The 21,265-nt window shown below is 43.8% G+C and overlaps 2 protein-coding genes across 3 annotated transcripts; one reads left to right on the top strand and one right to left on the bottom strand.

Moving 5' to 3' along the window:
* The first annotated feature begins 1,029 nt into the window (after nucleotides 1-1,029).
* dhrs9 (dehydrogenase/reductase (SDR family) member 9) lies at nucleotides 1,030-11,051 on the top strand. 2 transcript variants are annotated; one of them, XM_030353647.1, is made up of 5 exons: nucleotides 1,030-1,176; nucleotides 2,941-3,255; nucleotides 3,753-4,011; nucleotides 8,927-9,090; nucleotides 10,219-11,051. In XM_030353647.1, exons 2-5 carry the CDS (start codon nucleotides 2,943-2,945, stop codon nucleotides 10,437-10,439), a joined length of 957 nt encoding a protein of 318 aa, XP_030209507.1. In that variant the 5' UTR covers nucleotides 1,030-1,176; nucleotides 2,941-2,942; the 3' UTR covers nucleotides 10,440-11,051. The 2 variants fall into 2 exon arrangements, with proteins under 2 accessions (XP_030209507.1, XP_030209508.1); XM_030353648.1 differs by lacking the exon at nucleotides 1,030-1,176 and having other exon boundaries at nucleotides 2,928-3,255.
* A 189-nt stretch (nucleotides 11,052-11,240) lies between these two features.
* Nucleotides 11,241-20,840, bottom strand: LOC115541801 (ATP synthase subunit beta, mitochondrial). The gene is made up of 10 exons (XM_030353646.1): nucleotides 20,581-20,840; nucleotides 19,430-19,603; nucleotides 17,902-18,076; nucleotides 17,387-17,508; nucleotides 16,913-17,097; nucleotides 15,875-16,033; nucleotides 15,188-15,310; nucleotides 14,485-14,697; nucleotides 13,326-13,527; nucleotides 11,241-11,761 (listed from the first exon to the last, which is right to left on the bottom strand). The coding sequence occupies exons 1-10, from the start codon at nucleotides 20,681-20,683 to the stop codon at nucleotides 11,661-11,663; spliced, it is 1,557 nt and encodes a 518-aa protein (XP_030209506.1). The 5' UTR covers nucleotides 20,684-20,840; the 3' UTR covers nucleotides 11,241-11,660.
* Between the last annotated feature and the right edge of the window lie 425 nt (nucleotides 20,841-21,265).

Genomic DNA, 21,265 nt, shown 5'->3' with positions numbered 1-21,265 from the left:
AACCACATCAATCTCACAAGATCATGATTAGAAAACATGCGGAGAGGAGTGAAAAGTTTAACGATTGCAAGCAAAAGTGCTGAAGTTGGGAGTTTTTAATTGCATCAACTAAAATACTGGAATTAATATTTTTTCCTTTACGCCTGGAGTGTATCATTCTTGGGGGTAAAATAATACAGTTAAAGTGATGTTTACCAGCACAAGCTAAATCCATAGTATAATGGAGATCCACGTGTGATGTTGAATTTTTTATATTTACAAATGTAGGCCCTGATTGCCCCCCATAGTGGACACACACATGCACACACACACACACACACACACACACACACACACACACACACACACACACACACACACACACACACACACACGGACACACACACACACACACACACACACACACACACACACACACACACACACACACGGACACACGCACACGCACATACAGGTACGCACGCAAGCGCGCACACATGCACGCACAAATAGAGCATGAACAAGTGCATGTGCTGACAAATAAACAGCACTGGTTGAGTTGGCCCTTTTGAGGCCTAGTTCACAGTGTATTTGCTTTGGAATTTCATGTCTAATCTGTTAAATGGCCACTGAACCAAATTATATCAAAGCGTTGCAGCCAACAAAGGATTAATAATTGGCCGACAATATTTGGAATGAGATCGAATTGGTGTCAAAGGGCATGAACAGAGAAGGGCTGTCGTGTGGTGCGTTCAGAGTATACAAAGAAGTCCGATATCTGCAACGTTGCTGCCACCTGGTGTACACTTCACTCCTTTAAAATAGTAAGTTATTAGTTAGTTTCTTTTACGTTTTGCTCAAGCATCCAACTCACATTTTTCTAAATAACCTTAACACGTTTTAGGTTTCCAATTTAGCCCCATCGTGGCCTTTCAACACCATCAGACCAATCCAGTTTCGTATACCTTGTCAGAGCATTTATTCACAGGATACTATCCGGGCTCCAGCCTCGGGATTGGTGGAAACAAACACGAACCAAGAGAAAGTGCACCGCCCCATGGCACCGCCCCGTGTAACCCTTTCCCTACAGAGTAAGGAGCGCTACTTTCCGCTCCACACACACGTGAATTTGCAGCTGTGATCGTTGGGTTCAAATCTCCCTCAGCTTGAAGACTGGAGGCTTTAACTCAGCAGAAAGTAAGCATTTTCTTTTCACTGCACCGTCTGTTTTGTATTTCTGTGTGACGGAAATAATAATCAATGTTTTTGTTATTAGTATTATTCATTTGTAACTTTTTTGACAAGATGTAGGCATTGCTGGCGGTCAATATATTGGCCTATATGCCGCCTACCGTTCCTAGATATATGGATAGACGCCTATTAAGACATATTAAAAACGGTTATTGAACGAGTTGTGAACGTTTAGGCGAAACCAAGACTGATGATGAGATTTTTTAGTAAAGCCTTTCTCTATTTACTGCATGGTTCAGTCCTGTGTGGATCCAGTACAGTGCGCTAGACACAGACCTGGATGGCAGCAGCAAGGCCTGCACTCTGTTTACTCCCTACTATATCTACTTTATCTACTCCCTACAGCAGGTTCAAAAAAATAACAGCAGGGTATGAAGTAGGTCTGTGAGTTTTCTGGGACATTTTGAGAGCTTTGGAGCAAGTGTGTGTGTGTGTGTGTGTGTGTGTGTGTGTGTGTGTGTGTGTGTGTGTGTGTGTGTGTGTGTGTGTGTGTGTGTGTGTTTGATATCTGTATTTGTGTGTGATTGATATCTGTATTTGTGTGTGTGTGTGTGTGTGTGTGTATATACACACACACACATACAAATATATACACACATAAATATATATGTGTGTGTGTGTGTGTGTGTGTGTGAGGGAGAACTAGATAACGAGAAAAGATTGTGGCCAAGGTTCAAGGTTTTGATGACAGCTTACCTTCCTGGCACTTGTGAAGACAAGAGATAAAATAATCTGACCCTAACCCTAACCCTCAATTAGCTAGAACAGACACTACAGAACCTTCTCTTGCAGTGGGCCACAGTAGTAATGGAACCATGTTAGACATGTGAAACACAGCAAGCTAACATTTTATACCCCAACTAAAAGTAGTTGTTGCAGTTTCAGCAGCAGTTGTATGATATTGGCAGTATTAGTGGGATGGGGTAAAGGGTGTTCAAATAGATAATTGTGTAGGATAGATTTATGTACAGATTTCCTACACACAGCCGGCATGCAAGTACCAATTAACTAACAGTGGGCCTGTTCCCCAGTAGAGCTTTATGTCAAGCAATGTCCTATCTTCATGGACCACGTAAATATTTGAACATTGTGTGCAATGTTGGTTTTGTTTGGTCGTTTGGTGTCTGTTGCGTTTTTAATCTTTGTCTATTGTCATTGATACAGTAAACCACTCTCAGCCTATATAACCTGAGACAAACGATTCTGTAGTGAGCTGGTTTTTAACGAAAGTGAAAAAGAAATTGGGATTTAAAGCTAACCTATTATACCAACAGCTGTGGGTGTGTTTTACATTTTTGGTGGGAGATTTTTAAATGTGACATATTATACCACCGGGTGTCTGTGTGATTAGCCGTTACAAGCCGTTTTCAAAAAATCGTCCTCTTCTGACATCACGTGGGCGACGCCCACCTGATAAGCAACGTTTGACTGTAGCAAACGTTGCCAGGCTTGTAGACTGATCTATCCAACAGGCTTGTAGACTTATCTATCCAGCACACATCTAGGTTGACATGCTCACTTGTGACATCAGAAGAGCCAGATTTTTCAAAACGTCTTGTAACGGCTAATCACACAGACACCCGGTGGTATAATATGTCACATTTAAAAATCTCCCACCAAAAATGTGAAATGTAAAAAATGTAAAATAATAAAATAACTATCTGTGTGTCCTCTGTGTGTCCGATCTCCCTTGTTTCTTGGGCGGTTCAGGCATGTACCTGTACGTCCTGGGCGCGGTCGTCGTCTACTACCTGTACCGCTGGCTGCGGGAGTTGGCCCGCGTGGGCGACAAGGCCACCAAGCACGTGTACATCACGGGCTGCGACTCGGGCTTCGGCAACATGCTGGCGGGCCACCTGGACTCGCTGGGCTTCAGCGTGATCGCCGGCTGCTTCACGGAGAAGGGCGAGGAGGACCTGCGTAAGCGCTGCTCCTCCAGGATGACCACGGCGCACCTCAACGTCCGCAGCCAGGAGAGCATCGCCAAGGTGGCCGCCATGATCAAGGCCAAAGTGGGAGAGCGCGGTGCGTTGGGTTCCGTGGCAGGGTTTCCCACAGCACTTTATAGCGGCAGGAAACCCTGTGTTGTGGTTTCTTTTTTTTAAGATATATTTTTTCGACATTTTTATGATTTATTATAGAGTGAGATAGAGAGGAAGGTATGGGAGATGGAGGGGAGGACATGCAACAAATGACTACGGACAGGATTTGAACCCGGGTCACTGTGTTCAGTACTGAGCCCGGGTGAGCCACCAGGGCTTGCCCCCTGTTGTGGTTTCTGTCCATGGCTTGTGTGAAAACCTGGCCCTTGGGCCCACTGTGGTTCAGAAACACCTTTTTTGAAACAGAAAATTAATACTCCTGGAACCTCGATCTTACAGTTCTACAAAAGTTAGTGTGTGTGTGTGTGTGTGTGTGTGTGTGTGTGTGTGTGTGTGTGTGTGTGTGTGTGTGTGTGTGTGTGTGTGTGTGTGTGTGTGTGTGTGTGTGTGTGTGTGTGTGTGTGTGTGTGTGTTCCTCAGGCCTGTGGGCGGTGGTCAACAACGCCGGGGTGGCCACGCCGTCTTCGCCATGGGATTGGCTGACCTTCGAGGACTACAAGGGCATGATGGAGGTCAACATAGACGGGGTGGTCGCCGTGACGCTGAGCGTGCTGCCGCTCATCAAGAAGTCCCGAGGCCGGGTGGTGAACGTGGCCAGCGTGTTCGGCAGAGTCAGTGCCTGCTCCGGTGCCTACTGCATCTCTAAGTACGCCGTGGAGTCCTTCACCGACAGCCTCAGGTTGGAGCATAGCAGCCGCCGCAAAAAAGAGAGTTCACAAAGTCCGCTTTTTACCGAAGTTTCGAAGTGGTAAATCTTTCGCTAATTCACGTTAGCAATTCTTAGCCATTTTTGTTTAATTTGTTCGATTCTATGTTCTAATTCCTCGAAGCAATTATATTCGTTAATTGTCAGCCCGATTTTCTCTTTTACTCTCTAGCCTCTATTTCTGATGGTTTCTTTTGTTAGCCAATTTGCCATTGACAACTGTGTACTACTGTTGGCAGAGATCCCTGCCTCTAGCCTCATTATTGATCTGAACAATTTCAGCTTGTCTGCCAACAGACTTTAGGTGTGAATCTATAATAGATATATTAGATATTAATGGGATTTGTGAGAAACGGGATCACACACACTTAGCGAGCATTGTTTGAATACATCCCAAATGGTCTCATCAGGATCAAATCAAATAACATCTGCTAACATGTGTGTCAGTTAATCCAAAATGGCTGAACTACAGATATAATTAGCTGTAATATCCTGGAAAATCACAGAAACTGCTTTTCAAAACCATTTCATGCCTCCCCCATCCTAATAACCATTTGAGGGGACAAGAAGTAGCATATTAGATTAGCTGTTTGAACGTATAAAGCCTTTTTTATGACGTCATACATAGTCCCCCCCCCCACTAAAGAAAGGGTTAGACTCAAAAGTTGAATATGCCTATACAGGCTATTTAATTGCTAAAGTAGCTAAATAGCCTATTACAAAAAAAATTTAGGAGGCTCCAGACAGCTATCCACACCCATTTCTAACCATAAATGGCCCTTTACAAAGAAAAGATTGCCGACCCCTAATCAAGATAATCCGAGTAAAAACATCCAAAGCACTTCCTGTGGCGGCTACACAGAACTATCCCGGGTCTGATACAGTTTCAAAGGCTCCATAAATCTCCAGACAGTTTTACCTCCTCGTCCCTTGGTGCTGTGTTCAGATTGCTACTAATAGTAGTCCTGAGTATTAGCCTACTGAGACAAAAAAGGGTTCAGCCGTAGACACAGTATAAAGGAAGTTTTGCATAATCTGCTGAACCCAAGGTTGCCTACGTCAAAACATGGCAACTTTTGCATTCCTGCTGTAACCACTAAGAGTAAACAAAGGGAAACTTAAACACACTGCTAACCTCACAAATCTCATACATATTGCCTACAAACCAAAAACAACCTTAAAGCCTATCAACAACACCATCAGGATGGGTCTACTTAATGTTAGGTCTCTTAATAACAAATCATTTTTAGTTGATGATTTTATTACCACCTCTAAACTGGATTTTATGTTTTTAACTGAAACATGGCTGGAACAAAATAACAGTGCAACCGTTCTGATAGAGACAGCTCCTCCCAACTATAACTTTTTTGACGCATGTAGATCTTGAAAAAGAGGTGGAGGGGTTGCTGCTATATTTAAAAATGTTTTTCAGGGGAAACAGATGTTATTTGGTGATTTTCCATCATTCGAATACCTTTGTGCTGTATTGAAATGCTCCCCCAGAGTTCTCCTTTTAATTATTTACAGGCCACCCACATACTCTACAAATTCTTTCGATGACTTCACAGAATTATTGTCTAGCATCTCCACAGACTTTGACTGTCTAGTTTTAACTGGTGACGTGTACCATTTTGGACACATTTGAACTGTCTCAACATGTGAAAGAGGCTACTCATTGTAGGGGCACACTCTAGACCTGGTTATCACAAAGGGCTATCTCTCTGTGACTGATCCTTCCTTGTCTGACCACTTTTGTGTTTTCTTTAATATATCTTTTATTCCCGACATACAGACAAAATCCAATACTGTCAAAAAACGGTATGTCAATGAAGAATTGAATGTACTTTTAGAAAGGCCATCTCATTGCTACCACCACTCAACCCATGTTCTGCTGATGATCTTGTAGAAAACTTTAATTTGAAAATTTTGAAAGTCATAGATGTCATTGCACCTTATAAGGTTAAAACGATTTCTGGAAAGCAAAAGGCACCCTGGAGAAAAGCTGCTTCTGTAACAGCACAGAAAAAAGAATGCAGGAAGGTTGAAAAACAAAAAGAAAAGAAATACTTGCGTAAAACAAAACTTCATATTCACCATGATATCTATAAAGAGAGCCTCTGTGCCTACAATTTAGACTTAAAAAGTGGTAGAAACATTTTTCTCCAATATCATTAAAACCAATACTAATAATGCAAAAACACTATTTGCAACTGTTGACAGACCGACCAACCTCCCAACACAAATTCCACCTGATCTCCATTCCACGCAGAAATGCAATGAGTTTGCAGCTTTTATACTGATAAAATTGAAGGCATCAGACGCGCCATCAATATCTCCACTTCAGATCACTTCCTGGCATCAACTGGTTGCTATGACACCTTCAAATCAGGATTTCGACCCTGCACAGCACTTAGACCGCCCTCATTAAAGTTGTAAACGTCATCCGTCTTAACACAGACTCTGGCAAAACCTCAATACTAATGCTACCAGACCTCAGTGCTGCATTCGACACTGTAGACCATACAATACTTTTGGACAGAAAACTGAACTGTGCCTGAAAGCCCAACTGGGTGGGGCTTTCAGGCACAGTCTTAGGCCCCATCCACACGAAGCCAAAACAGGCGAAACCGTTACGGTTTCGATCTATCCGGTTTCGCAGTATCTCCGTAAAGACGGAGTCAAGCGAAACCGGGTAGATCTGTAGAAACGCTGTAGTACACATTCCAGGCCCATTCCAGGGGCGCTGCTTCTGCTACAGAAATCCTTGTTGTTGTGAGTTCTGAGACTCCGCGGGCTTAAGTCATTGGCTAGAGGGTCGAGGGGTGGGGTGATGACGTCATGGTTTACAGTTTCAGTCGGTTTCAGGCGTCCACACGAATCCAAAACGAAACCGGGTAGATTTGAAACCACCTCCGAGGGTGGTTTCAGAAGTTTGCGGTTTCGGTCAGCGGATTCGCCGGCTTCGTGTGGACAGAAGGCCGAACCGTACAAGACCTTTGCGGTTTCGCCATGAAATCGGCTTCGTGTGGACAGGGCCTTAAATTGGTTCAGGTCCTACCTACAAAATAGGAACTACTTTGTTTCAATTGGCGACTTTATCAGAATCAACCAACATGACATGTGGAGTCCCACAAGGTTCGATCTTAGGACCCTCTTTATTCAACATCTACATGCTCCCACTAGGGCAAATCATGCAGAATAACAATATTAACCATTATTTCTATGCTGATGACACGCAAATCTATATATCGCTATCACCAAATGACTATCGGCCCATAGATCTGCTGTGCCAGTGCATTGAGCAAATGAAAGACTGGATGTGCCGAAATTTCCTTCAGCTAAATGAGGACAAAACAGAGATAATTGTATTTTGTGCTAAAACGGAAAGGTTTAAAGTAACCCAACACCTTCACTCTCTGTCCCTGAAAACCATTTTGACAGTCGCATCAAATCAGTTACAAAATCGGCATATTATCACCTTAAAAATGTAGCAAGACAGAGGGCTCATGTCCACCGAAGACTTGCAAAGACTTGTACATGCCTTTATCACTAGTAAGCTTAATTACTGCAATGCTCTCCTTACAGGTCTCCCAAAACAAACTCTAAGGAAGCTTCAGCTTGTTCAGAATGCTGCTGCTGGAGTTTTAACAAAGACCAAAACATTTGAACATATTACACCAATTCTTAAATCGTAACATTGGCTTCCTGTAGGTCAGAGAATTGATTTTAAAATCATGTTGCTAACCTATAAATCCCTACATGGTTTAGGCCCAAAATATTTAACTGATATGCTTCCACTACATAAGCCTTCTAGAACACTAAGATCTTCTGAGACCAATCTGTTAATTAGCCCAAGAGTAAACACGAAACATGGGAAAGCAGGATTTAGTTACTATGCAACTAATAGCTGGAATAAACTCCCTGAGGATTTAGGACTTGCCCCAACTCTGAGCACCTTTTTAAAACAAGACTGAATACTTTTGTTTGCTTTAGCTTTCTGCTAAATCTTAAATACTTTGCCTTTATTTTACTAAAATGCCTTTTTAACTTTCCCTTTATTTTCTATTTTTACCAGAAAGATACTATCTGATACCAGAGAGAAAGGATAAGGGTTTGAGACCCAAGTTCTGTCTGGGTTAGAGTCCTAGAATCTGGGTTGGAGTCCCAGAGAAAGGACCAAGTTCCTTTAGGTTGGGTTGGAGTCCCAGAGAAAGACCTGAGTTCTGTCTGGGTTAGAGTCCCGACGTCTGTCTGGGTTGGAGTCCCAGAATAAGGCCGTTGGTTCGGGGTTACAGTTACTAGAATCCGGGTTGGAGTCCCAGAGAAAGTACCAAGTTCCTTTAGGTCGGGTTGGAGTCCTGACGCGGATACCAGAGAGACTGTTGATCTGATCTTGTTGGTGACCTATAAATCCCTACATGGTTTAGGCCCAAAATATTTAACTGATATGCCTCCACTACATAAGCCAACGCTAAGATCTTCTGAGACCAGGTTTTAGTTACTATGCAACAAATAGCTGGAATGAACTCCCTAAGGATTTAAGACTTGCCCCAACTCTGAGCACCTTTAAAACAAGATTGAAGACTACTATGTTTGCTTTAGCTTTCTGCTAAATCTTAAATACATTACACTTTCTAAAAAGCTTTTTTTAACTTTGCCTTTACTTTCTATTTTATTACTAAAATGCCTTTTTAACTTTCCCTTTATTTTCTCTATTTTACCCTCATTTCTTTGCATATGTTTTTCTTTTACTTATCTATTATTTTATTTTATTGTATGACAATATTTATATGTGAAGCACTTTGAGTCTGCCTTGTGTATGAAAAGTGCTATATAAATAAAGTTGCCTTGCCTTGCCTAAAGGGTTGGAGGACTCTTTTCTTTCCAGAATCAGCATGTTACCGTTTGGGGTGAAAGTGTGCGTCATCGAGCCAGGCTTCTTCAGGACGGCTGTCACAGCCTACGAGGCCCACTGGCAGAGCAACCAGAGGATCTGGGAGAAGATGCCCCAGGCAGTTCGAGACGATTACGGACCCGACTATCTGCAGAAAGGTAAAAACTTCAAGGTTTTTTTAGGGTTAATAATTGCATCTGGGGGTACTACTAGAATAGGGTTACATGCATGTATGTTAAAAATACCCCTTGTGATTCTCACACTGTTCATTTCTGTGAAACCAATTTCAGTATCTTTAAAAAAACGGTCGGTATTGCATCATGTTGATTTAAGGACCCCTCCGAGTATCCCAGTCCGTTTATATTGGTCGAACACTTTGTACTTGTGTCGGCAAATACACCGCCCCAAGAAGTTGTAAACATTGGGGGTAGCCCGGAGGCGCGAATTCTGCACTGCCAACTGAAACGACTATTTCGTCAGTGGGCTCAGACTTGAACCTTGAACCTTGAACCAGACGCAAAGCATGTATGCATACGTCATATAACGGTCTAGAAACAAATAGAAAAGTAGCAAAAGCATGATATCAGTTAATCAACGTCGGCTAAATGCCCTAAATGTAAATGTAAACACAGTTCCCTTGCCGTGATCCCCCTCCCACTTTACTCTGAGCCTCAGGACTCGCCGCATAGTTAACTAAACATTCAACTCATTACCCTGTGAGAAAATGGATGATTATAAACTTTTCTCTGTGTATATTGGAATAAACCAATCCAGTTGTTGCAACCAGCCGTCATATTCATTACCAATAACTGAAGATACAGCTATCATCCCTGAATAGATATTAGTTACCCATCGATTTAATTGGCTGAAATTGTAATATTCTTCCGGGGAGCTTCGAGCATAACATTTTGTCGTCCAAGAAACATCTGGTCAACAGTTGTATTTGATCTGGATTTCTAGCATGTTGGTTCAGCACTGTCAAAAGGCAGATGTCTCCTGTACTGAAAATAGTGATGCATACCAGTGGAATCTAGAATGCTGTGGTACAAACGTAGTCATCAAACAAGAGCCTGAGGGTCAATATGTTGAGAAATGCATAAGCTTGGAGACTTGCATATTTGTGAATGTAATTTCTGTGACAAATCATTCAGGAAACGGTGTGTGTGAGAACATTGGATTCAAGTATATAAAAATATATTGTTCACATATCAGATCACATTTTGCACCTTCATACAAGAGAGACGCTAAGACATGCTCTGAAGCACCTCATCCTTCTGTTTCATTAGTGGAGCCAATAATCAAGAGTGTCCCCCAAATGGCCGACGCAGACCTGATGAAGGTGGTGCACTGCATGGAGCACGCCGTGGCGGGGGTGTCGCCGCGGAAACGCTACTCTCCAGGATGGGACGCCAAGCTGTTCTGGCTGCCGCTGTCATACATGCCCAGCTGCTTTGTCGACTACCTGCTCACCTTCTCGGCCATTCCCCCAGCGAAAGCGATCAAATAATGGCGCTGAATTGCAAACCAGAAACCATCCCAAATCATAAACTCTGCTACCAAGGCCTTCCAGCTAGCTTGGGAGAGCTCATGATTTTGCAAACTTTTCAATGTTAACATCGCAAAGGATTTACAAATGAAACTAACAATGCCTTGTTTTAAACTTGATCATTTGCTTGATTTTGTAGTGAAATGTTTTTTCAGTGTAATCACAATGCAAACAATAGCAGCGCCTTTTGCCTTCAAAGTCTTGGACAAATCGATATCATAAAGATAGCACAAAGCCTGCTGTCCTTGGCAGGATTATCAGTGTTAAGCGATGATGAAATAAAGCTGAACAATTAATTCCGACAAAGGGTTCAAGGCTGCTGCTTGCAAATCATTTTTCTAATCAATCTAGTCAGTGTGGAAGACAATATTGAAATGCTCGCTAAATAGAATAGCTTCTTGTAAATAATGTTTCCCCCCAGCACTATGGTTAAGGCCTTGTCCCGCCTTGACTACCAACGTATATAAAAATATACGTATTTAATTATGCATTAACATAGTACAAATCACGCAGGGAAAGAACATGCTTCCATCAAGTACAAAAAAATAAAGTTAATGCATCAGTAATACTGTTCAAAATAGTCGTGCCATAGAGCTTTTTGAATGGAATTGAAACAGCTGCACCAGGTGGTTGTATTTACTATTGTGAACTGAAACCCTCACCGAAGACCGCAGGGCCATGAGGTCATTCTGTAATAATTGAAGAGAGGCCTTGATAATTCAGAAATCTAAACTTGGCATGTGATCCACAGAGAGCCATAACTCACTTCTTCGTTACGTTTTTATTTTCATTTCTGGTCATCAAGTTGCAACACTTGCGACAGTACGTGAAGTGAAGCAACAGCTTGACACATGGCTGCCATCTAGTGGTCAACATGAACGCAGACATCCACACCCATTAGGAACAACTGTATCCTAGCATGGTCAACACAAAACTAGAAAACGAATTGATACAGAACGTATCTTTTATGTAAAGACAGATCTTTAATCCATCTTCCATTCATTGGAAACATTAAATATAACTTTTCAGGATGACAGGACAGGTACATTTTATGCATATTGATGTTTTATAAACCCCGACCCCTCCCCAAGTGCTCCAAGTTGAGGAGTATCCCCATCCTCTCTATTCTTGCATACACTCCGATCCCCCCGCCCCACAACGGTTCTATTGTCTGGAGAATTATTAAGAACCATGCTCCTCAGCCAGCCTGGCGGCCTTCTCGATCACCTCCTCGATGGGTCCCACCATGTAGAAGGCCTGCTCTGGGAGGGCGTCGTACTCGCCTGTGGAACGAGGAGAGGACAAATTCAATAAAAAGCTTAACAAGGGGTATGAAAACTATTGGAAAAAGCTCTGACTAACTGTCATGTAAAATGTGAATGTCACAAAATTAAGCAAACATTTCCTTGCAGAAAAAAATTAACCCTGGTTGAAAGTCTAGCACGGTGCTACAAACCAGGGCCAAAAATGAATCTACCATGGTGGATGTCACATGGGAGAATTTAGTTAGGTTGAACACGAGGAGTGCTGCAGTGTTCTGGATAGGATAGCGATGGCAGCTTAAAGCGGGCCAATGTTTAACCACTACCATTCCCAGTGGACTTAGCAAAACTGTTTTGTTGATCATGTAGCACGGCACCTGGGTAGCCCACTAGTGATGTCAGTAGGGGGCCGCGTGACGAAATGTTGCAACTAGGGATGGGTCAGAATATTCTATTATATGTTCCCGAGGGTGAAAATCGATTTTTGACATTTAGACCGTTAACATTTTTTCCCATTCAAATATGAAGTTTTTAACAAGCCATAACTTTGTTTCCCTGGTAACGCCTGAGGGTTTGACTAATACCTGGAACAATTACCTTCCCGTAAGGTTCTTATGCAACGGAAACATTGTTCATAATTCAAAGTTCAAAAGCTTTGGGACGGACCTTAGCTACGACTTGGCAACGGGAGGTATTCTGGTCCACTCAGCTATGAGCCAACGTTATGCATTGTACATATTTATAATTCAAAATTCGTCCCAGCCTTTATACAGCAGATACTCTAGGGCCTATAGCATATAACCGCATTGTCTGATTACAGTTTAATTTTTCACAACAGACAATTTAAATGGAACTACTTAGTAGGCAGTTGTTTTTATGCAATTAAGATATTAAGTGATTTCTTGCCGATGATCCATGGCTAATCGAATATTCGTTCATACCACCCACTGACCATTGCAGTGTTCCAATACCTGTACTTCCATGAGCATAGTTAAAGGTAGTATACTATCCGTACTCACTGAGTACGTTAATTTTTCAGATGCGAGTGCCGTTTCAAATCGAGTACTCTGTGGTGCACTAACCGGAAATTACGATCACGACTGCCGCCGCGGCTCCTCCCCCGCAATAAACATCCCGCTTTAAACGGTGAACACTTTACGCCTAGCAGCAGCTATAAAAACTATAAAAACTACAAAATGACTATTAATGCAGGCTATGTGGAAAATGCGCAGACTTTGGCTCAGCCTGGCTCCGCCTCTTCCGCTACGTAGCTAAGATGGCTGCCGTTGAGTACGGAAAGTGTCCTTCGATCCACACTTCAGGATTAGCCCGTTTGAGTACGACATCCGGGTTCTTGAAGTATACTTCTTTTCGCCGGATCTGAATTGGAACGTACTACGTACTCAAAATTTGGCTAGTACGGGTATTGGAACACGTCACATGAAAAATGTATGGTATTCATAACCCAAGTAGCGACAGCTACTCACACATTTTGGCTATTTTAAACCCATCTTCAGCACTACTACTACCATTACCCCCAGCAAAGCGACTGCCAACAGTGGCCATGCAGACGGCGGCTACGTACCGTGCAGGATGCTCTGGAAGCCCTTGATGGTCTCCTTGAGGGGCACCAGCTTGCCGGCGTGGCCGGTGAAGACCTCGGCCACCTGGAAGGGCTGGGACAGGAAGCGCTGGATCTTGCGGGCACGGGCCACCGTCAGCTTGTCCTCCTCAGACAGCTCATCCATTCCCAGGATGGCGATGATGTCCTGCAGGGACTTGTAGTCCTGAGGAGGCGTGGAGACGGGGAGGAAGAAATGTTGAGTGTCAAAATGGGTGTGGTTTGAAAGCCAAAATGTTGAATGCGACTTCCATGCCAGTCATTTATTAAGAGCGCTGCTTGTGAACAAGCAGCGGTGCAGGTTTGGACTAAAATATAGCGTTTTTGTTGATTAGCTGACCAAACAATATGCCAATTGGCGTCTTTCAAAAATGCTGCATGCATTTCATCTCAATTAGCCAGCCACTAGGTTTTCGGTCAATATAATTAGCTAGAGGCCCCTTAAATTAGCTAGAGGGTAGGTTTGAGGTCACCCAAATTAGCTCGCTAGTGGGATTGAAGTCACCTGAATAAGCGAGCTGGTAGGTTTGAGGTGCCCCGAGTCAGCTAGCCGGTAGGTTTAAGGTCACTTGACATAGCTAGAGGGTAGGTTTGAGGTCCCCTAAATTAGTTTAGAGGGTAGGATTGAGGTCACCCGAATTAGCTTAGAGGGTAGGTTTGAGGTCACCTGAATTAGCTAGCCGGTAGGTTTGAGGGCACCTGAATTAGCTATGGGTTAGGTTTGAGGTCACCTGAATTAGCTAGCCGGTAGGTTTGAGGTCACCTGAATTAGCCAGAGGTCACCTGAATTAGCTCACTATTAGGCTTGAGGTCACCTGAATTAGCCAGCGGGTAGGTTTGACCCCATGTACTAAAGTATTATTATTTATTCATTTATTTTTTCCACAATGTCTTTTTTTTTTTTTTAAACGATTTATGATGACTATATGCTCTGTAAGGTGACCTTGGGTGTCTTGAAAGGCGCCTCTAAATTAAATGTATTATTATTATTAAAGTGTGACTAACCAATTCATCAAAACGTCTGATTTGGTTTAAAGTCACAAAAAAGGTTTTGTAGAACCACAATGCGGGCATTTAGTGCATTGTGAACAGGCCTACTGCCAGGCATGATGGGTAAACGCACCTGGAGGATCTTCTGCACACCACGGGCGACGTCGTAGTGCTCAGAGCCCACAATGTTGGGGTCCATGATACGGGAGGTGGAATCAAGGGGGTCCACGGCGGGGTAGATACCCAGCTCAGCAATGGCACGAGACAGCACGGTGGTGGCGTCAAGATGGGCGAAGGTGGTGGCGGGCGCGGGATCAGTCAGATCGTCAGCGGGCACATAGATGGCCTGGAAGCAAAGACGTTAACATGTTTTTCCTCTTTAAAATACAATAAAGTCTTCCTTGTGGGTGAAAACATTTATTAAGGCACATGACCGGGTCTCAACCATGCTTCAATCAATGTTGGAGACATAGCGCCAGCTTGGACTCAAGTTTAGGATATTGCACTACATTATCCATCTTAACCAACGTTGGAATTGTAGGATCGCACCAACTGATTTTAGGTTGCAGTCGAGCCTCTCACAAATATGAAACGATTTTATATTATAATTTTCCCAACATAAATTGTGAAAGTCATGCCATTTAAAAACTGGCATTCATTTTGATGGTGTATTCAGAACAAAAGTCTCCTAGGGACTTACATTTACAAATGACGACATTACATCTTTATAATCAATCGTTTTTTTTTTTTCATTGACAAAAAATGTTACAAAGTGGGGCTGCAGTTAACACCACAACACCCTGGACAGGACAGGAAGCCCCAGAACAGCCCCTCACCTGGACAGATGTGATGGAGCCCTTCTTGGTGGTGGTGATTCTCTCCTGCATGGTTCCCATGTCGGTGGCCAGGGTGGGCTGGTAGCCTACAGCGGAGGGGATACGACCCAGCAGGGCGGACACCTGGGCGGACAGGAGAGGACCCGCGGTCAACATCAAACTCTCAACATGCCATAATGGTCGTCTACTTCCTCGTTTATAGTGTCTTATTACAAGTGAATTTATAATTACACATTTATAGAATTAATTTTTCGTTCCTACTGCCGTGAAGGACAGAAACCAAATCCATTCCTGTGCCATTTCGATATTTATGACTCAAACAAACTAGCCAAATATTAAATTTGCACCACCCCAAGTGGGTCATCTTATTTAGTCAGTTTATCAGTTAATTTTTATAGCAGATATTTTGGTAATGAGTTTTTTTGTAAAGCAAACTGTCATACAAAATGGTTTGCGTCAATATGTGCTTCAAAACATGATTACAATATGATCTATATTTAAACCCAAACTGTGGGAAAGAACAATGGTTTGCGTCAATATGTGCTTCAAAACATGATTACAATATGATCTATATTTAAACCCAAACTGTGGGAAAGAACAATAAGACTCAATAATGACAATGAACCTATGGAGTAAACCATTGCTCTGCCTGTCTCAATTCAAACTGAATCCCTAAAGGGGACCGACCTCAGATCCGGCCTGCGTGAAGCGGAAAATGTTGTCGATGAAGAGCAGCACGTCTTGACCCTCCTGGTCACGGAAGTACTCCGCCACGCTGAGGCCGGTCAGGGCCACACGGGCACGCGCGCCTGGGGGCTCGTTCATCTGGCCGTACACCAGCGCCACCTGGAGGACAGGGGGGAGGGCAGAGACAACGGTTAGAAATGACAGTTGAAGTCGCAGTGTGCAAGATGTGCTGACGTCACTCACACTGCCATTCTCGCGCACACACGCTACTCGTAACACTATGCCTCGTTATTTGGAATCAGACGGTCATGTCCCCCCCCCCCCAAATCTGTTCAGTGTACCAAATTATTTGTTACATTCAGTTAATTGTTATTCAGGCGTTGTAATAAAATGCTTTTGAAATTTAAAGAAATCTTGGGATGTATCGAACCGCGGTTAAAAAAAATCATGATACAAACCAAATCTTGAGTTTGTGTATTCGTTACTGCCCTAATGTGGTGCTATTTACAACATCATATAAATCACTAGCGATCAGCATTGACTAGAGCTATATACAGGCAATTGAAAGCTAGCTGATAATTCAAATTGCAACTTTCATTGCAGTAGGACCTGCTCTTCAGGATTTCATGTTCCGTGATGGGGGATTTGACTAAACCCCATTTTTCCTTCAAGCTGATTAAAAGCACACATTGCCTAACTCCCAATAAATATTAAACAACAATAATCCACGCATGTGTGAATACATTATTGCAATGGACGGTCCCCGTTGGAATCGAACCGCCAACCCTGGCAGTGTGAACGCCGTGCTTCGATTGAGCTACACAATACCAACTGGTACAGTGTAATGCGATTGCTCAGCCAAGGCATGCACACTGCCAGATATAGCAGCTCCATTTCTGACTATGAGGGGGAGGGGCAGTTAAGCCAAGAATGTACACGTGTTACGTACCGAGAATAAAAGCATTCACAGAGTGGCCCACACACACCCGTAGTATTGTGTTTTCCCTGACTTCACGCGTTCCTGCCCACTGCGTGTACCTTGGAGGTGTCGTCCTTGAGGTTGATGACTCCGGACTCGATCATCTCGTGGTACAAGTCGTTTCCCTCGCGGGTGCGCTCCCCCACCCCGGCGAACACAGAGTAACCACCGTGGGCCTTGGCCACGTTGTTGATCAGCTCCATGATCAACACGGTCTTGCCCACGCCGGCGCCGCCGAACAGACCTGGAAGGTCGAGGGAAAATAAATGAGGTAAAATTACGAATCAGTCCTCGAGGATCCCTCTTTGCCGTCCCATGCCCTCGATTTCATTTCCTCCCCCATTCAAACCCACCGTCGCGGTCCACCACAAACATCCCATTATCACAATTACATTTTTTATTTAACCAGATAAGTCTGAGTTTTCAATCAGACTTAAAACTATTTTCCAAGAGAGACCTGGCCACTCAGTTAAAAGATGGTTTTGGGATTTCAATTGTCAAGGAAGGGACAACATGAGCCAGAGACCACGTACCGATCTTGCCTCCCTTGGCGTAGGGGGCGAGCAGGTCCACCACCTTGATGCCCGTCACCAGGATCTCCTGCTCCACACTCATGTCCACGAACTCTGGGGCCTCAGCGTGGATGGGGGCAGTCCTGCGGGAGACGTTAATAAAACAGGTCACTTATTGTCACATTTTAGAGTAGGGTGCTTTGCCATTCGCCCATTGGGCAGAAGAGGTTGTCTGTAGTGCTCACTGAAATTGAGTCATCGGCTAATTAGACCACCGTAGCGCAATGCTGCTATACATTTGCATACACACTTGTATGAAAATTTATTTTAGGGGATTCCTGGCTATTGTTAACCTTTGAACTCCATGCTCTAAACATCAGCAAACAAACCTTTGGTTTAAACTACAAATAAACTATGACGATTTGGCAGGTAAAAAAACATGTATAATAATGATGCAGTGCATATTAAGTAAATTGATTCATCGGTAGATTCTTCCACCACTGGCAGAGACAAACGTAAATTCCCCTGAGACTCACTGCTTGGTGGAGATGGGACCCCTCTCGTCGATGGGCTCGCCGATGACGTTCATGATGCGACCGAGGGTCTCGGGGCCCACGGGGATCCTGATGGGGGCGCCGGTGTCCAGGACCTTCTGGCCGCGGACCAGACCCTCGGTACCGTCCATGGCGATGGTACGCACAGTGTTCTCACCTGGAGAAATCACAGCATTATTAACAGACCAATAAACACAGGATATATTTGATTTATTTGTCAGGTAGAACTGAGTCGGGGTTGCACATTAAAAACAGTTACTTTGCCGGTAAGACTGTTCTCTCTAGAAGGTGAACTTTAAAAAAGGACTTTACAGATTCGGTTTTATACTTTCAAAAGGAGGAACTGCATGATGGGTGATAGACCGCTAGTTCATCCAAACACCTGGCACGTATTTCTTTGAAAGTGCCTGGCCCTAGCAACAGTGTCACAAACCATCTTGTGCGTCAGGCTATATACATTAGAGCTTTGACTTTTGGCCAAAAATCATATTCGAAGTTCGTTTGTTTATTAATATTAGTATTCGAATATATCCGAATATTTATTAATAATATTTTGACCATTAAATGCCTTCAGTAATACCTGGGCTGAATCCGAGTACTTAGTACATACTATTTATGTTCAGTGTCTACTACTTGACCGTACTACACTTGTAGTACGGTCTACAGCTATGCGTAGAACGCCTAGAACGGTCTACAGCTATGCGTAGAACGCCTCTGAACTCTTCCGAACACCGCCGTAACTCCACCGGATGTTTGGAGATGACGTGTCTCCCCTCAGATGCCGGCAAAATTACCTTGATAAGTTACCTGTTTTCCATCTTGTCATCGTTGCTATTAAATTAAAAATGTATTTTTACTTAATTACTTACTTTACTTTTTTACTCTTTTTAATGTCTCTTTTTTTCGCCGCTTTCTATGACGTCTTTCTAAGCCGCTGTTGGTAGTGTCGGGTCAGCCATCTCTTCTTCGTTCGTTACCACACCCGTAGTCTGGTAACGTAGTGACCTACCGTTGTATACTGTGGCGGTAGTACGCATTCGGAAACGTTTTCCGTGCTACACAATGCACACTGAGCATTCGGACGCGCTATATTTGTGGCGTACTACAAAATGCATACTATAAGTATGAGTATTCGGATTCGGCCCTTGATTGGGCTTTGCGAGGTTTGTTTACCGGCGTTGCTATGGTTACCGGTCTTGCGTGTTCCAACTGTTTATTATGTTTCTAATAAATCGCTGTCTAATCAATACTTCATTCACTGCCTCTTCCGTGGTCATTACAATATTATGAATAGACTGCATGGGTTCTCCGACGTCTCTCCCTCTTGGCCTGCCCATAACAGGTTCGAATATTAAGGGCTGCCTAATATTCGTTCGAATTATTTTTATTTTTTTTGATATTCGAATTATATTCGAATCACGAAGTTCGAAGTCAAAGCCCTAATATACATACAGCGTCACATCCCCAAACATGACCTAGAGGTGTACACAGTGAGCAGGGGGGTGTTTACCGAGATGCTGGGCCACCTCCAGGACTAGCCTAGACTCACGCCCGGCTACCTCCAGGGCGTTGAGGATGGGAGGGAGGCCCTCGTCGAACTGAACGTCCACAACGGCACCGATGACGGCCACGATGCGGCCATGGGCGACGACAGCGGCAGCGGCAGGCGACACATAGTCTCTGCCTGTCGGGAGGAAACAGAAATTACTGGAAATTTAACTTCAACAAGAAGGACATTTCAGAGCATTAGTAACCCATGGGTATTGGAGAAGACTGCTTGTCAAGAGACTTTATAGAAAAACGGTCAGAATAGACCTAAAAGATGAATTAGGGCGACGATGGCAGGGCTCAACACAATATCTAAGGCGTGGGTGAACACATCAATTGTAGTTTTACAGAGTTCTCATTTATGAAGTCGTATTACAGTCCTGTAACTTGTCAACCTATTTTCTCATCTGGGATGATTAGTTCCCGTAAGCCTGGTCAAGTTTGACAGCTCAAGCATTAGGTTCCCCCAATGTCAAGGAGGTTGTCCTCCGCCCATGTTCCCTATGTGCAAAGGTTATCCGCAATTGGCGATCCACCGCTGACCAAAACATGCGATCATCGGGGAACTTCAATGCACACTTCATAGGGATTGACAGTGGACCATGGGACGTGACCTCCACACAAGAATACTCATGGTCACTTAAAATAGCACCGGTCTGGCTCACCTTCTGCTCAAAGTCAACGCAGAGAGCAATGACATTTTCTTTACAAATGCTGCAAGCCTACGTGTTTTTTGTAATCATAAATAGATCAATGCCTGCCATCCATGACTTGAATAGTGTAGACAGTTGAACACATGCTAACGGATTAGCTTCGTAAGCATGTAGTGACACATAAAGGTCATCGGCGCTCACACAATGACAAAAACGCCCAGACTTAAGACATCTAGCAGTATATATCCATGAGACAACATGGAACCCAGGCTTCACCTTCCTCAAGGAGAAACGACCGAGTTACACGGATTATTTTATGTTTTAACACCGCGGCCTGATCCGCCCACCCTCACTGAAGGCTAGCACTAGTTAGCCTAGCCGCCGTCCTGACTGGTTCGCTCTTTGGTTTTAAACTCCTTCGAAATTCTCCGTGCATGCTAGTAGAGGGGGGGGGGCTTACGTGAGAGGACTGCCGGGGATCCGACGAGAGATTTGAGTGGCTGGAGGCCAGGCTTGAGCGCCTGCAGAGCCCCGGTACAGCAGCGTCCCACAGCACCCAACATGTTCACGATGGTTGAAGGTGGAAAGAGACGGAGACAGCTAGTGCCTTTATAATGAACCGCAGTGCGCAGGCGCCGCGTAAAGTCCCTGCTTTGCACATGCGCACATCATCCGGGAGTGTGGCAGTTGACGCTGCTCTTCCCTGACGTGCGGACGTAGACGCAGCGTTGGCCTTTGGATGTACGTCAACGTCGCCGCCGTATTGGGGAGGCCAAGGTTGGCCTGTAAACGTGTAAACGAACATGTACGTGAGGACTGCATTTTTCTAGATAAAAAGCACCTTAAAATTTACTTTCCTTAGTTGCTTACTTTTGTTATGTATTCTTGCCGACTTTAAATCGTTTTTGTTAAAAAAATAATTATAAATATAGATAGATGTATAGATCGGCCTATACTTCTATTTTAAGATATTCGATATAGATATACCAATTATAATGATTAAATGTAAATCCTATCAGAAATGTCAAAGTTACAGAGCTTTTTATCAAGAAAAACCCCAGCCCCCACATACCTCTCCAATATGGCTGGGACGTTGTGGTCGTTGTGGTCCTGCCCCTGCCCCTGTTCCTGCCCTCAACCTACGA

Source organism: Gadus morhua, chromosome 4, assembly GCF_902167405.1.
Source record: "Gadus morhua chromosome 4, gadMor3.0, whole genome shotgun sequence".
NCBI lineage: Eukaryota > Metazoa > Chordata > Actinopteri > Gadiformes > Gadidae > Gadus > Gadus morhua.
This window is presented reverse-complemented; position numbering and strand designations above follow the sequence as displayed.